This window comes from Melozone crissalis, unplaced genomic scaffold (genome assembly GCF_028551555.1).
Source record: "Melozone crissalis strain CALT ecotype California unplaced genomic scaffold, PUWL_Pcris_2 ptg000027l_1, whole genome shotgun sequence".
In the NCBI taxonomy this organism is placed as follows: domain Eukaryota; kingdom Metazoa; phylum Chordata; class Aves; order Passeriformes; family Passerellidae; genus Melozone; species Melozone crissalis.
This window is the reverse complement of record NW_026535805.1, coordinates 62,977,829-62,994,752: the sequence shown is the minus strand read 5'-3', so window position 1 is coordinate 62,994,752 and position 16,924 is coordinate 62,977,829. Positions and strand designations below refer to the sequence as shown.

The 16,924-nt window shown below is 42.3% G+C and overlaps 2 protein-coding genes across 2 annotated transcripts in view; both read left to right on the top strand.

Annotated features, from left to right (window-relative positions):
- The first annotated feature begins 214 nt into the window (after positions 1 to 214).
- RSAD2 (radical S-adenosyl methionine domain containing 2) lies at positions 215 to 5,542 on the top strand. Its single transcript, XM_054279986.1, has 6 exons — positions 215 to 545; positions 733 to 894; positions 1,384 to 1,613; positions 2,448 to 2,597; positions 4,297 to 4,329; positions 4,897 to 5,542. Exons 1-6 carry the CDS (start codon positions 215 to 217, stop codon positions 5,059 to 5,061), a joined length of 1,071 nt encoding a protein of 356 aa, XP_054135961.1. The 3' UTR covers positions 5,062 to 5,542.
- A 3,897-nt stretch (positions 5,543 to 9,439) lies between these two features.
- The window catches only part of RNF144A (ring finger protein 144A), a 58,347-nt gene continuing 50,862 nt past the window's right edge, over positions 9,440 to 16,924 (top strand). Inside the window, exon 1 of the mRNA XM_054279987.1 lies at positions 9,440 to 9,500. The gene's annotated coding sequence lies outside the window, so the exon portion shown is untranslated. The remainder of the gene's footprint in view (positions 9,501 to 16,924) is intronic.

Here is a 16,924-nt window from a genome sequence, read left to right as displayed (position 1 = left end):
GCACATTTAAGTGCGGAGCGCCGACACCTCTCTGCAGCCTGCGAGCCGAGCCGGGCCGGGTCGGATTGAACTGAACCGAGACCAGCCAAACCGACGCCAGCCAATCAAGTCCAGTCGAACCGTGCCCAGGAGGGTCTGAAGCAGCAGCGCATCTCGCCGGGTCCGAGCCGAGCCGAGCCGAGCCGAGCCGAGCCGAGCCGAGCCGAGCCGAGCCATGCAGCTGATCCTGCTGGCCCGGCTGCTGTCCGTCGGGCGGGCGGTGCTGGCGGCGCTGCGAGGGCGCCTGGGCGCGCTGTGCTGGAGCCTGGCTCCCCTGTCCCTGTCCCTGCCGCTGTCCCTGTCCCTGCCCGGCTGGCGGGACTCGGCCCCCCGGCCGCAGCGGGAGCAGGAAGGGGACGACGCGGCCCCGACGCCCACCAGCGTCAATTACCACTTCACCCGGCAGTGCAACTACAAGTGCGGCTTCTGCTTCCACACGGCCAAGACCTCCTTCGTGCTGCCCCTGGAGGAGGCCAAGCGGGGGCTGGCGATGCTCAAGGAAGGAGGTGAGTGCAGGAGAGGTGGGTCCGGAAGGAACCGGGGAAGAGGGACCCCGCAGGACCAAGTGCCGTGGAAAAAGTTATCCCGGGGATGTCCCTTGTCCCGCTGCCGTGGGGCATTGATGACATTGAACAGGAGCAGGCGATGGGCAGCAGAGGTTGCTCATAGCATCTTTCTTTGGTCCTTCTCTAGGAATGGAGAAAATCAATTTCTCGGGAGGAGAACCATTTCTTCAGGACAGAGGCGAATTTGTAGGCAAACTGGTCCAGTTTTGCAAGCAAGAGTTGGAGCTCCCAAGTGTCAGCATTGTCAGCAATGGCAGCCTGATCAGAAGGCAATGGTTCGAGAAGTACGGTAAGGAGGGAGCACGGGCACAGCTGCACTGGCAGGGCTGGGGAGCCTCCATGGGGCAGCCTCACCCATAGATGGGCTTGGGGGCAAGTGGGAGATGGTTTCTTAGTGCTTAATTTTTAGTAAATGCAAATCAAATGTAAATGTCAGTGAAACAGTGTTGATTATCTCCTGTAAAGGTAGGCATTATACCACAAAAAACCTTTTGGTATAATGGTGTAATAAAACAATTATTATTGTTTTATTTACACCATTATACCAAATGTTTCCATATGTTCCACCTGTTTCCATATTGCTGGGGACACACACACACACAAACTATGTGTTTCTATGCTGCTGTTGCTGTGGCTTTTGTGGTTGATGGGATGACTCAACAGAACTGCATTTACATGGCATTTTGCGTCAGATGACAAGGAAGTGAAAATGACTAGAGTCCTGACAGCTTTTAGCTGATGGACTGGATATTAATCAATTTTTAAAACTTGTTTTCAGGTGAATATTTAGATATTCTGGCAATTTCATGCGATAGTTTTGATGAGGATGTCAACATTTTAATTGGTCGTCGTCAAGGAAAGAAGAACCATGTGGAAAATCTCCATAAACTGAGGCAGTGGTGCCGAGAGTATGCTGTTGCTTTTAAAATAAATTCAGTCATCAACAGATTTAATGTTGAGGAAGATATGAATGAGCAGATCAAGGCACTGAACCCTGTGCGCTGGAAGGTAAGAAAGTAGTATATACCACACATTTCCTGTTCAAAGAAAAGTAATAATCAAGTCCTGGAGTTGTCTGAATCTCTATTGACCTGAGTCTTACCTGCAGCTCCAGCCTGGGCTGGTGTCAGGAGCCTTCTTGTCAATGTTGCATGGTGCTGAGATAGGTTCTAACTCATTCAGCACTTAAATGGAGCCCAGTAGATCAAGAATGGTTTTTTTTGGTTGTGTTATGTACAGAAAATTACTATTTCAGTATGTCTAGATCTAGGTTGTTTTAATATACTAAAATTAGCACAGAAAGCATTTAACATGTGAAAATATGTTATGGTGTAGAGAAAATTAGGAAAAATTACTGAACAATGACACATTAAAGTGAATATATTGTTTAGCAAGATATAAGTGTGTATTAATTTTCTCTTACAGAGTATTAGAGGTTAGGGTACACATATTTATTTTTTTTTACTAGAAATAAGTTTGAAAATGGCTAGATATAAGGTGACATAAATATGGGAGAATGTGTGGAGTAATTTCTCATTATTTGCCTCATGGATATTGTTATAGACACAGAATTACTCAGAAAAAAAAAACAAGGCCCAAAAACACTGTAAGTGAAATCTCAGATAGTAAGGAAAATCATAATTTATAACATTTAGAGCTCTGTAATGTTAATTTACAAAAAGTAAATCTGCACCATGTCCTTTGTGGAGTATTCAGTTATCACAAGTTGTGTCATTTTGTTTCCACTGACAGAAAAATTAGACATTGCTGCTGAGATTGAAATCTCTTATCCTCAAGGCAAGTGAAAACATAAAGTCTTACCCAGGTGCTTTCTTTGTCCAGGTATTCCAGTGCCTGCTTATCGAAGGGGAGAACAGTGGTGAGGATGCTCTAAGAGAAGCAGAAAAATTTGTTATCAGTGATGAAGACTTTGATCGATTCCTGGATCGCCACAAAGATGTCTCCTGCTTGGTACCTGAATCTAATCAGAAGGTAAAAATGAAACTGTCCCTTTGTAACTTTATTTTTAAATAATGCTAGAATATTTGAAAGGAACAAAAAACTTTCATGGCAATTAATACTCTCCCTGTTAATAGTGGCTTAGAAGAGGTGCAGTACAACTTTATAAGCAGCTGCTTTTGTTATGGTGGAAGCCAAGATTTTAATTTTTTTAAAATTTTCTTTAAGGCTTTTCATTGACAACAAAATTATTAGGAAGAGGAAAAACCCATTGTTCCCAGTCCTGTGGACACCAATGGGAGTACTCTTCCTGACTTGGGCACAAGATGCTGAAAATTTCAGTTACTGTAAACACACTTTATAGTCTAACTATAGTTTCCTAATAGAACTTGACTGTGATGTCACATTGTGCCAGTGTCACCAACCTACATGAACAAGACAGCATCCCAACCAGCATTGTATTGGGTACTGAGGAACAGTACCCAACTAATAGTACTTTTGGATAATCCCTCTCACAATAAAGTTGCATTTTTAACATTTTCTGTCTGAACTCCTTTGGATTGCACACTCAGGCTCTTTAATCAGGAGAAGACTCCTTGTGCTCCTGCAGAGCCTACCAGTTAACTTGATCAGCTGCCATCCAGCTTACATTAACCACACTCTAAAGGACTTTGGTGCATATGGCTCAGGCCATTTTGTAAATGCCTACAGATCCTAAAGATGGGATGAGGGGAGTTAGAGGACACTCTGTTAGGAAAGTTTATGAACTAAGTGAAGAAATAGCAAGTTGAAGCAAGTTCAGGAATGCATTAAATCTCCCATCTTGTGTTCCTTTTCTTTTCCACAGATAAGGACTGGAACTGTAAACTCTATTTACAGTTTACTTCTTAATGTATGTAGAGGTTAAGTGAGCAGACTGGGTTGCTTTTGCTATGTAAGACCTAAAAGTGGGGTTGCATTTGGTGAGAGGGAGCACTCATCAGAGAAAGGGTTAAGATGAGAACCCAGAACTATTTCTACTTTCTCTTTTTTTTTTTTTTTCTTCATAACAGAAGTCATACAAAAAAGGCTTCCCATTGTAGGTTTGGTTCCCGAAAACTGTTTCTGATTTCTGATTAACCTGTGTGAAAGATGAACACCAAATTGACCAGATTTCCTGTTCTGTGTAGCAGCAAGCCCCAGCTACCCAGAGAATTTGAAGGAGGATTTAGGAGATGCCCACCTAGCTAAGCAAACATGTCTTATTTCAGCTGTTGGCATATTTCTTTGTGGAGACCTGAGTGCTTTTTTACCTTTGAGCCAGCAGAATACCTTTTTTTGGTGGGGTCATAATTAAACATTCCAGTTAAAATGGTCATGTCATTTGTTTGGAAAATGGCATAATCATTCCAGCATGCAAAACTTTAAGTTCTTCTGGTGCAGAAGTTAATAGAAAACTTGGATATTATTTAAAATACCTTTGCCCAGTTGGGCACCCACATTTCACTTAGACACCAGAGAGGTAATATTCCAGGAATTACTAATTTATTCATACATAAAGTTTTTCTAGCAATTCTGTCATTTATTTCTATAAATTTCATCCAAACTCGCTGAAACAGTGGTGATACAGCAACTGTTTCAAAGATTTGTATCAGACCTTGAATGAATAGTTGCTTGTTTTGTCCCTCCTTTTTCAGTGGAATGGAATTTTGATTTGTACATTAATTTAGTTTTTTCTTTTGATCTATTACAGATGAGGGATTCATACCTCATTCTGGATGAATATGTAAGTATTTTTTTGATACGTGGTATTTGTATGCTAATATATGTATATATACAACAGTGAGAACCAGTTAATTTACTCTGCATTCTATAAAACAATTTTGCCATGTGGTACAAGGAACAAATGTGATTTATGCCCATCAGACATGTTGTGAACTACAATACAGCATGACCTAAGGAGGCGTTGCCATCAGCCTGCACACATAATCTTTGCATCACAAATCTTAAGGTGTAGATGTTAGTTTTGCAGGACATCTTTGCTTTTTTTCTTTAATTTAAAAATGCAGAACTTGCCTTGAAAGTTAAGTTTCAGAGTGCCAACTTAGTTTACATGTAACTGAAGTGACAGCATTTAATCTTCAAGAATTATGATATTGTTTTGTTCCTGCTAAGATTTGTCACATGTTTAACCATGAGTTTCTGAGCCTTCTGAGGACTAGAGTGAACCTCTTCATGCACTTACATAGGCTTTGGTGGAATTGCAGTGCAACTTGCTTAAGTCTGTAGAAAACTTAAGCTTTTGCAAATTGACTTTCTAAGATCTTATCATCTTATCTATCTTACGTTCCAGATGCGTTTTCTAAACTGTAGAAATGGGCGGAAAGAACCTTCCAAGTCCATCCTGGATGTTGGTGTAGAAGCAGCTATAAAATTCAGCGGATTTGATGAGAAGATGTTCCTAAAAAGAGGAGGAAAGTATGTGTGGAGTAAAGCAGATATGAAACTGGACTGGTGACTCAGTATACTGAGTTAGGGCAGTGCATTCTGTGAAAATAGGTGTATCTTTATAGGTGAGTGTATACTTGTAGATAATGCTTTTAATTACACCTGATATTTTACACAGACTGATGTTCAGTATAAATGTACATGTGAATATGTTACATGCTTTTAAAATGCAGATTATATTGTCTATTACTTTCTTGAGCATGACCAAATACTTTCAGAGCTTTTACATGAACAGATCTCTGAAATGAACTTTGTAGTCCACTGCACCTAGGACTAAAAGGCAAACTGTTTTTATAAAATACTACATGAGTGTGCATGCCAGATAAGAAGCAAAAAACCATCCCAGACTCTAATTCATTCTAAATAGCTGCAATGACGGAGAAGTCAAAATTCTTATCAGGACACACATTCTGCCTGTTTCTCAGGGCAAGATGGATTGCAGTTCCTGGGTAGATCACTGGAGGGCCAGCTGGCAGGCCTCTGGAAGCAACTTCTGCTTTTTTCAGTAGTAATAGAGGGTCAGAATCTGGGAATCATTAAGTAATAACGTATTTAAAAGAAAATTAAGGAGAAGAAATTGGCAGTTTTTATTCTTTAAGACTTAATTGTAACAGAATCTTCTCCCTCTCCTCTGTAAAAACACATGATATTTGCAAAAATGCTAGGGCGTGTAATTTTCTGTGAAAACATATTTTTGGTCATGAAAAAATATTATATTCATTCATCCTAAAACCTAGAGGTACATTTTGCCTAATGATAAACAACATCATATTTCACATTGGAAATGTCCTTCAAATATTTGTTCTAACAAATATTTACAGGGAAACATTGTTTTTATTTTACTAGTATCTAAATTTTCCTTTCATCTGCAAATATTGATTTATTATTTTAAACTATTTTTGAAGTGTGGGCATATAGTTCTGATGAATACTCTTTCTTAAACTAATTAATACCATGTAGAACAACCTAACATATATCTTCTGTTGCATACTGGCTTTTTATTTTGCTAAGCTATGGAACTACAAACAACAAAGTTCATGTACCAAGCAACCTTGTTTTAAAGGTTGCTTATCTCAGCAACTAATTAGCTGGCTGTTTATAAACCTGCAGATTTTAAATGAAACTAACTTGGTTTTGTGAGAGCTACCTTTGATTTTAAAAGCAGGTTGAATCAGTATAAAATACAAAAATTAAAAGAAAAATCCTCAAAACATGAAAAATAATCTAATATACTGCCCTCATTCTTGGTTTTCTGGCAATTGTTATGGCTTTATAATTGCAGTTTTTCAGATTTAACTAGTCCCATCCTCCCTCTGTCTGAAGGGCATGGTGATAGGCACTGCACAGAGCAGAAGTGAGATGGCACTACTCATTCATCCTGTCCCTGAACTCAATGCCTGGACTGTCTCACACATTTAAATATTTGCAGCAGCTGGGAGCCAGCATGCATTAAATATACCGCATAGAGAAAATGACACCTTATTCAATATTTTTGGAAATGCTAATTGATTTTTTTAAAGAAGTTTTTTTGCATTTTTGCATGAAAGAAATGTTTTGCATTCACCTAATGCATCTTCAAAGTTGAAGGGGGAAAATGCTTAAGTAGGAGCTGGTACTTCTGTGTAAAGGAAAGTGCTCTGAATACTCAGTGAAAATGTTTCCATTTATAATTCCTTCAGTTTCTATTTTTACTATCCTAACTGTAACTATACTCAGTGGTGCTCTTTTGTCCCTTTGTATTTTGCATTTTGCAGTCACAACATTTCCTAGACACTGACATTTCAGTATTTTTTTTTCTCGTATTAACACTAAGTGACATTTAAAATGTGGCCCACACACAGTAACCCCACACTCTTTTGGCAGCTATTTCACTGACCTTGGCTGGAGCTCTCCCTGGCTTTATGGGCAGTGCAAATTTATGTAACTGGGGTTTGACTTCCCCTGCCCAAATATTAAATCTAGTCTCTTCCTCAGTACCTACACCCCACTGATAGAAAAGAAGCATTTTTCTTTGTTGCTGTCTCAGTCCCAGGATGGGGAAAGATTTAGTGCATCCATGTAGCAAAAAATCTACCACCCTGCAGCTTCTACAAAAAATGCCAGCTGTAGCACAGTACACAGATATGAGGCACACAAACTCCTGTTCAGATCCAGAAATCCTGCCATTCTTTGCTTTGCATTTGACCCTGTAAATGGCTATTCTTTTGCTTCCTCTGTGCCTACAGAGGAAACTGCAGGAGAAACAAGAAGGAGATGAAAATGTCAAAATCCAGTAAATAATGTACAGACATTTAAGACGGCTTTTGTTAGAAGGTTCTATGTGCTTACCTTCTTAAAATGATAGGGATTTCACCTGCATAATTAGTAAAAGGTTTCTCCTCTGTGTGATGCTCCTTTTCAAAGGAAATATGAGTTGTGTACATCAGAAATTAAGAATCTCACATTACAGTTGGAGAGTAATTTAAGTTAATAAATAGCTATTGGCATTTTTATATGCAAAATTTATTGCTGTGTAAAACAACAAAAATTTGGCTACAGTTGATGAGTCTAGTTTATTTAAAAAAATTATAAACACAGTTCATATTGGAGCAAAAGTGGACTTTGAGCTTTCATTATGTAGTAGGGGCTACCTTTCAGTATGGGACTAGAAAAATAAAGCAGAATTCAACACGGTTACTCCCAGGCTTAGTGATTACACCTATGTTGTGATCCTGAAAAGTCAGGATTAAATTTAAGTCTTATAAGCACAGATATGCTTAACTGTAGCTTTGTGTATAATATCATAGTATTGCAGCTAAGCACTTGCTAAAGATGCTGAATTGGGAAGGAACCGGCACTGCATTCCACTAACATTATACAATTGTTTCTATTTGTAAAAAAATGTAAAGAATGAGTGTTTGGAAGGATGACCTCTGATAAACTTGTGACTATACCTTGGGTAGCAAGTAAACTTGTCACTTAAGATGCACTTTAGGATGCCCTTTTTCAGTATGAAGGATGCTTATATATTTGAATGTTACAAATGATCAATTTTGGACTAATAGTGTCAAATAATTAATGCTAAGTATTTCATGAGTGTGTTGCACCTTTCAATAAATGTTTCTATTTTCCTAAGTTTGTCTGTAATTTTTTTTCCCTGTAATACAAGCCATAGTAGCAGAATGTGTGGCTGCATTCACAAGAGATCTGTAATTCTGGGTGCATTTAGTCTGTATTTAGCAGGGGGCTGCTTGCACGGTGCCAAGGGCAGCATGGAGGCCGAAATGGAGAACAATGGTGGTGATTCTCCTCGCGATGAAAGGCACTTGTTACAAGGCTGAGTGGACTGGTCTGTGCTGGGAGAGGACAGTTCAAATACCTTGTGCTGCTCAGATGTGCGAAAGGCACAGCTATCCATAAATATCTGAGGACAAAAAAAAAATTATCTTCTGTTATGGTAAATAAGAGAGAAAAGCCAGTCTATTTAGAAGACTGAAGACAAGGAGCTTCTCAAGCTCATCTTCCATCTTCAGGCTCGGTGTAAACTCTTGTACTAGACAACCTCAAATCGAGCTTTTCCCAGTATTTGGCTGTGTGTGAGAGAACGCTCGGCTTTTTACCCCGCGTTGCCATTGCCCCGCGCACTGCGGCGCTGTGAGGGGCCCGGCAGCCGTGCCGCAGTGAGCTGCGGTGAGCCCGGGCCCGGGGCTGCCGCGCTGTGCGTGCCGAGCCGGCGCGGCTGCTGGGCTGTGCCCCATGAATCCGCCACACAGCTCCCTGCGGCTCCTGCCGTGCCTGCCGCAGGAGCACCGGGCCTTGCTCCGTACACACACCGGCAGCAGGGAGGCTCGGACAGCTCCCGCAGAACAGCCGTGCCCGTCATGGTTCCCGTGCTTTCCTCTCCTTCCTTTCCCGGCAGGCAGGACAAGCCGCCCGCCTCCTCGGCACAACCAGCCCCGTTGTTCTCTCTGCCGCTGACGGACCTGCTGGGCCCAGCCCATCACGCTCAGACACCCCGAAGTGCTATAGCTTCAAGCAGATAAAAAGCCTCATGGTACAACCAGCGGCTCGGCTCGGCACACCCGGGCCAGCGGGGCTGCCAAGCGGGAAATCCCGGGATCCCCGCGCCCGGGAAGCGCCTCCCACGGCCACCAGGGGGCGCCGCTGTGCCTGGCGCGGCGCGGCCGCTTCAAAGTGGGCGGTGGCGCGAGCGCGGCCGTTAATGGCGCCCGCCCGCCGCGGGCGCGCCCGCCCCCGCCCGCCCTCACCCCACCCTCACTCCACCCTCCTCCTCCCCCGCCGGAGAAAAGACCGGGAGCGGCGCCCGCCGCGCACACTCCGGCTCCGCGGGGGGTGGAGACCATGGTTGGGGCGGCGGCGTCGTCCTGCCGCGGCTCCGCGGGATAGCGCGGGACAGCGCCGCGCATCGCCCGCGGGCCGCCCCGCGCCGGCAGGGGCTGCAGCGGCACGGTAAGGCGGCCGGAGCGGGGGCGTCTCCCGGGGCGCTGGAGCAGCGGGAGGCGGCGCCGGAGCGCACGGGCACCCTCGACCCCTCTACGTGAAGGGCTGTGGCGGCGTTCCGTATCCCTGCCGCTGCCGCCCGCCGGGAGCCCCCGGCGGCAGGGCGCTGTGCCCGGAGCGGTGCCGGCTGCGGGGCGGGCACGGCGGGGCCAGGCTGCCGGCGGGAAGCGCGGCCGCCGGCGGAGCGCCGCGTCGGGGGCGTAATGACAGCGGCGGCTCAGCCCCGCGTGTGCTCTGTCTTGGGGTTTCCATAAACGAGCGAAAACGTCTGGAAAGAGCCCAGTGCCCTGGAGTGCGGTAGCCATTCTTCGGGGAGCGGGAAATAATGAGCGCAGGGGTCTGTGGAGTGCCGCCCCCAGCCGTGCTCTCAGCACAAGCGGAGTGTGCAGCCTGGGGAGAGCCCGGATCGTTTGGGTTGCAGGGGTGGAAGAAGCGGGAGTAAGGCTCGGGTTTTCCTTCCCGGAGCTGAAGTCATGTCGCCGTTGACTTTTATTGAGCTGTTGGAAGAACCTATAGATACGATAAGAAGGTGTCTTCCCACCCGCTGGATCAAGGGTATCTTGTTCCTAAACAGATCAGGCCCTGCATCATGTGTTTATTGCTTCTGTAGTACTGGAACAGGGAGTGTCAGCAGGGCAGGCTGATGGAAGAAGATACCAGCTCTTTGAATTTTTACTGTGTTCTTGGAAATACTGTCACTTCTGCCCTGGAACATAATATTCCTGTTCTATAGCAAGTATAAATAATGATTTATAAATAGATTCATTTGTTTATATTGTCCCCTGTGTAGCCAAACAACTGTTTACATCGGGAAATGGATTGCTTCATTTCACATCAGCTTATCAGTGCTGGCCCAGGAGTGGCTAAGCTGAAGTTACACGTTCTTGGACAGAGTGCTACTGAGAGATTACATCAGTAGTGTAAACTTCTGGTGGCTGGGCTGTCTGCTGGTGTGTGCTTCTCTCACAGGCATCAGAGGCTACTGAGGGGATGATTGGAGGGGTGAAAGAGGGTGTAGGGTTGTAGTACAGTAAGGGGGAGATTTGTGCATTTTAATGAAAATTTAGTTAGTTTATACTTTAATGGGACTTTACAGTGTGGGAAAACTTAGATTATTTTTTCCTGGCAGTGAGGTATCAAGGTGTCCCAATATGAAGCTTGTTAAATACCCAAGAGAAGCAAGATCAAGTGAGAAGAGTAGTGGCAGGAGGGAAAAATAGTTCCTTTTGTCTAGGGGTGTCTTGAAAAAGACAGGATTTTCCCCACAGCCATCTTCACCCCTGGGATGAGGTTTTAGTTTTTACTCCCCCCCTTTCCCTGACCATCATGTCTCATTATCCTCTTGTGCAATCTGTGCATTTCGAGAGGGAAAACCATTTGTGATTGAAGTAATACTAGGTGTTTCAATTTGATATAGCTACTTTGAATAAGCCATCCTTTATATAAAACAGAGGGTTGATTTCCCCTCATATCTAAATCATCCTGATTCATATCCTAGGAGCTGCTAGATCAAATCATGTGTTTGTTGTCTGCAGTTTTTGTAGATTTTTGCCCTTGAAGCACAGTTTTGAAAGTTACACTTTTATGCCATTAGAAGTAACACTTACAAACTGGGGTTTTCTTTGTCTTATTCAGTATTTTAAGGCAATAATTTGTAGGGGGAAAAAGACTATATATATACAGTTGCTTAAGTCCTTTGGTTTTAAGTGTGGGTTGGTTTTTTATGTTTTTTTCCCCTCCCCCAATACTATACTCCAAGTATTTGTCAGATTTCATGTGGGGTTTTTTATAGCTTCTGACAACTTTTCTTTCAGTTAAGCCAAGGGACAAAGCTGCTGTCTTAAACATGAGTTTTGGCTGCAGTGTCATACAGTGGGTATGAATGGCTTCAGTGTATCTGCTGTATTTACAAGAATGCTCTCATAGGCTGGCAGAAAACTCGTATTTGCCCTCCCAGTGCTGATTCAGGGAAAAATAATGGCTCTGATCATCCTGCAGCCTGGTCAGCGAGCACAGACCTTTTCTCTCTCTCAGAGACCTGATGTAGCAGGGGAACTGTTGTACTTACCACCATATTTCCTATGGGTTAGTATCAGTAGTTATGCAATTGAGTTAGTCTGTGGATTGATTAGAAGACTTGCTTTTCATTGTGCTCCTTTTTACATCTTGGGTTACGAAAAGGAAATGGAAAACAATTACAAACTAACCCACCACTCATTTTGAGTGGTGTAGTGATTCTGCTGTGTCGAACTTAGGCTGTGGTCAGCTGTTCTTTTTATAAGGCACGCTCCTTTTCTGTATTGCTTTGTGGAAACAAGCTCATAAAATTCATTTTGAAGGAGATCAGACAAAAGGATCATAATGATAATGTCTGTTTTTCACTTCTGATGGCTGGGAGGAAGAAGCTGTTGAAAACAGACTTGCTCCTCTGGCTGCTTGCTGCAAAGTGATATGTTTTTTGTATTTCCTAATCAACTGGGATCAGAAATGCTTACAGTTTTTCTGCATATGCAGTCAGCAAATTCTGGAGCTGGCAAAAATAGTATAAAATGGATTTTCAAATAGGTTGGTTGTTGATGGTGCTGCTTATAGTGGTAATACCGTTAAGTGTCTTTTCTAAACGGTTGAAGAAAAAGAGGAACAGAGAAAGTGAATCAGTATGTCTAGTAACTTTTTATTTACTGTGAAGACAGACTATCTTGTCAGACTGTTCTAGTCTTGGCATGGCTATTGCTTCCTTATTACAGCAACATTTTCACCTTTTCTTTTATAGAATATCAAGTCAGGGGTAGCTTGTTGCATTGAAACACCTTGCTGTTATCCTCCAGGTACCACTATGACAGTTTAATACAGCTTCATCCTGTTCATAATGAATGGAAACGGCTTGTGATTGAAAAAATGCACTGAAGCTTATTAAATAGAAACATTTTCTTCGTCGTGATGTCCAGTGGATCATCTGAAATACTTCAGAATGTGGGCAGGTCTTGCGGCTTGTCTGGAAAATAAAGTTCTAACTTAGCAGGTTCAGGTGTAATTTTTTCATTACTTACCAATGTTCAGCTTTATTTGCACTGATCACTGCTTTGCTTGTGAGCAAGCAGATTCCATAGTTTTGGAGTCTTTATTCTTGAATTTCACTTGGAAATTTTACTGACTGTTTTATTTCCAGACTATTTGGGTTATTTCCTGTAACCATAAAACTCCAGTATGAACTACAGGCTATGAAAGTTCCACTATGGTTCTTGGAGACAATTTCAGCTGACCAGCCTTTGTCTCAACTCTGCTCTCTACTAAATAGATCATATAGAGCATAACAAGTGTATACTGTTCTACACATCCAGTCCTTGCAGACAACTCTTATATTTAGCCAGGAAAATTAAATAGAAGGAATATGAAAATGAATTAGGAAAATATATTGAGGCAAAAATCTGTTATTAGCCCTTGATAATCAGGCATGTGATCAGCTACTTTCTATGCTTATTATTTCTGTTGCTCAGTGGTTGATTTGGTTCATGTTTGATCACTGATGAGGATTTATGTGTGAGTTTTATAATCTCACAGCTATTAATTTCCTTCTATATATACTTTTTTGTGTGTATGTATATAAAATACATGCTATATAGAACGTTTTATGCAATGTATGTATATAAATAAATCTCTCTTACTTTTCATTTCTCTGATGGGGGCAGGTCTGACAGAAGCATCACAAGTGGTTGTCTGCTGTCTTCCTACACAATGTTTTTAGTCAGGCCTGCCTCCCTGCAGTGACCACACAGGGTGGTTGTGGTGGTATGGGTGAGCAGAGTCTGTTCCTTGCTGAAATGTCCCCTTCCTGGGCTGACAGGAGGGGTCTTGCTGCATTCTGTAAAGCAGCTGTATTTTTCTGGGGCTGATGCTTCAGATAGTGTTTGTCCTCTTAGAAGGAAAATGAATGTTTTTAAAGTCTGGGTTTCCTTCTATTACTATGGTTTTCCCTTCATCTCTCTATTCCCTAGTAAGAAATACATCCATCCCGACAGAATGAGAGCAATGCTCTGCGACTTGTGTGGTCAGGCTCTTGTCTCCAGTGCAGTCTGGTAACAGCAGCTTCAAGTTCAACACCAAGCTATGTGCAGTCAGTATATATATATATTTCTAGCCTGGTTTTCTGAGAAAATAGAGATTGTGTGCAACTCTGTGAATGTCTGAGTTTCATTGTTGCTCTTCATTTCTAAACCTTTTGAGAAATTCCAGTTGCATTCGTGAGAGGATGGTAGCTTGTGGTCGATAAACCTACACCGTTTCTGGCAGTAGGTAGCCTCGGCAGATGGAAAGATGCTTGCTGAAGGATAGATTGAAATCTGAACTCTTCCTGCAACTTTGACACATATTCCTAGGAAACTGGGTTTTACTGCCCCCTTTGCTTACAAATCAGCTTACATTGTGTTCCTATTTTTTGACACTGTTTCAAATTATACTTTTCTTTCATTACTGAGTATTTTTGCAACAGTTTTGAATATGAAGAAGAGTGAGTGTTTAGTCTTTATAAGTAGCTTTATAATATGACAAAAAATGCATGATGAGAAGGGAAGGAGTCACTGGTTTTTAAAAAGATTTTATTATTGTTCTTCATACATGCCCTGCTTATGTGAATTCCTGTTTGTTAAAATAATTATTTTAACTCTTTTCTTTTTTTAATTTTACTTTGTAATAGCAGCCCTTGAGACACCCAGAAACTTTCTTTGTAGCTGTATGGTATAAAGATTGTTCCCCAAATGTAACAAGACGTAATAGGATGCAAACTGAAACAGTTCAGTCTTATTTCTGTATTTCTCCTCTGTGTTTGTTTTCTGTAAACAGACTCTGTGTGAACCTTTCAGTTAGCTGATCACTTTTGCACACTGCTATCTGTTGAATACATCTTGTGGTCTTTGTTTGTCTTGTCACGCTGACTTGATTAATGTTGTACCATCATCTTCCTTCATGAATAATGCATTTCCTGTCATGCGGTTGGAGCCTAGAGAAGACACCTACACCTACTTTCTTAGATTAATTATGCATTACTTTTACTTTTGATGTGTACTGTCTATTCTTACTTTAATGGAAAAAATGCTGACCAAAAGATACATGTTGAGGGTGTAGAAGGTATGTTAGATTTGTGGAAAGGCAGACCGTATTCAAATAAAACAAACCAAACTAAGCCCCAACTTTTATTAGAGCTTCCTATTTTTTTTTTTCTTTGTACTCTTGATATTAATTGGCAACTTGTATTTTGAAAGGTTTGCTGGTGATTTCTCCCTACTTTAAATCGCCAGGTTTTGCTGGTGTCAGTTACTGTTTCTTAGTTGTGTGTGTGTGTCTAGCTTTCTAGCAAAGATATGACAATATTCATTAGGTTTCATTGTTGCTGGAAAGCTGTAGGATGCATGTGCCAGCTCAAATGGGCTGTTGATGTGTATTCCATCTTGTTGTTTGGTCTCATTGATCCTCTGGACCACACTTGGAGCCTGCTGGGCTCTGGCTTGCTCCAAACACTGAGCTCATCTCATAAGCTTTGTGCCTCAGGTAAAACAGAGCAGTTCTCTCTTCCTGTTAATCACTGAGAAGTGAAACTGATACAGGTTAAGCACAACATGGTGGTGAACCTCGTAGTTGCTACAGGAGCTGAAGCCAGCTGCTTCTTAAGGGTGCAGCATGTACTGTCCCTAGTTCTGATGGTAAGCACTTAAAGACCGTCCAAGTTTGTGGATGCTCATCCATTCATAGTCACCTGCGGGATGTAAGCTTATCTCAAGGCTACAGCCTTGCTTTTTTCTCTTTACCATGTGATGTGACAGCCCCTGGCCTTGGGGAAGGTTGTGCTGGAAGAATTGGTGCAGCTTGCTCAGAGCAGTGCTGCTGACCCCGGCACCTCTCCATGCTGTAGGGGCTCCACTCTGTGTTTGGTTGTGCTCTGCACTTTGGATCCTTGTGGCTCTGAGGGAGCCATTCTCTGCAGTGTGAGTTCATCCTTCTCTCCACTGTAGCTTTTCACCTCTCCTGCCTGTTGAAGCAAACAGCTTGGTTCCATCAAACTGCTGCTGTCACTGGGCATCAGCTGTGGTGGTGTTCAGGATATGCAATGTCAAGTCACCTATCTCCTTTCTTGCATGATGTCTCACTGGGGCAGCAGCATTGGCCATTTAGTTTGCATGGATTTATGTCTGAAAATCCATTCTTAAGGGTTTTATCACTGGCTTTTGTTGAGGGTGAAACAATAATTCTTAGTAGTTTTACTGTCTTAACCCCTTTGCATCTGTAGAGTCACTAGAGTGTGATAAGCCATTTCTCTGGCTTCTGTTCTCTTTTGTTCTAGCTTGTCATTGTTTTAAAATCTCACTTCAGTGGGAGCAGCAGGGTAGTTCTAATTTCAGTTCATGTTACATATTTAGTCAAAAATCAAGGTATGACAAATTCGTAGACAACTCATAAATCCAAAGAATGTGATATCTTTTTGGCAAACTGTCAGTGCTAAATATTTGAATCAGTCACTTTACATTTCCACTAGCTCCTTAGAAAGGTGGACTTCACAGATTAGAATGAAATACAATGTTTGACGGTGTTCCCTGCTTTTCAATTTAGACTACTGTTGTGAAGCTTTCTTATAGTTAGAGATGAATGTGTTTTCAGGGGCTGCTCTTTTTGGAAAGTTTACTGTTTTGCTCTGTCTTCTCTGAAAGGTCTGCATGGGATTTTTTGAGGGTTTCTTTGGTTTGATTTTGTCTCCTGTCCTCCGTGGTTCTGCTGTATTGGTCTTCAGACCAACACAGGCATGTCCTTGTAACTTTTATTAATAGGAATGGTTGCTTTTGGATGAGATGATTCACCACAGCTGCCAGTATAAGGAAGAGGCAAAACATTGTGCCCCTTCATTGTGCTAATAATAGTGGTGTACCTTTTTGCTGGCTGGCAACGCTGCTGTTCGTGGCAGCTTCAGAAGGGATTGCTGCAAGGGCAGTGAGGATCTCTGCTTTTTCCCTTTCGCCTTAGGATCTTTCCTCATGCAGCTTCATTTCTCACTCCATGACACTGAGCCCATCCTTTTCATTGAAATGACAGTGCATTTTCACTCTGCTATCAACCACTTCTGATCTTGAACTTGTGGAAGGGCAAAGATGGTGCTATTTTTGGAGGGAAAAAAAAGCCACAAAAAACCCTGAAAAACAAAACATTTTTTGTGCTGTGCTGGACAGGATGTTACTAAAACTATAACCTGGAGAGTTCCAGGGTAAAACAATATATGCACATAAGGATGTCCTATCAAAATCATCTAAACTAATGTGAAAATCCATTTGTTTTCTCAATACCAAGGGAGTTTCCATGTGATTGCCTTAATGTGGGACTTATTTAGCCCT

Bases quoted from the DNA above. Each gene is read 5' to 3' on its own strand.
- RSAD2 (XM_054279986.1), top strand. From the start codon at position 215: ATGCAGCTGATCCTGCTGGCCCGGCTGCTGTCCGTCGGGCGGGCGGTG. The intron at 546-732 runs GTGAGTGCAGGA...GTCCTTCTCTAG, and splicing joins GGCGATGCTCAAGGAAGGAG to GAATGGAGAAAATCAATTTC. The intron at 895-1,383 runs GTAAGGAGGGAG...ACTTGTTTTCAG, and splicing joins GCAATGGTTCGAGAAGTACG to GTGAATATTTAGATATTCTG.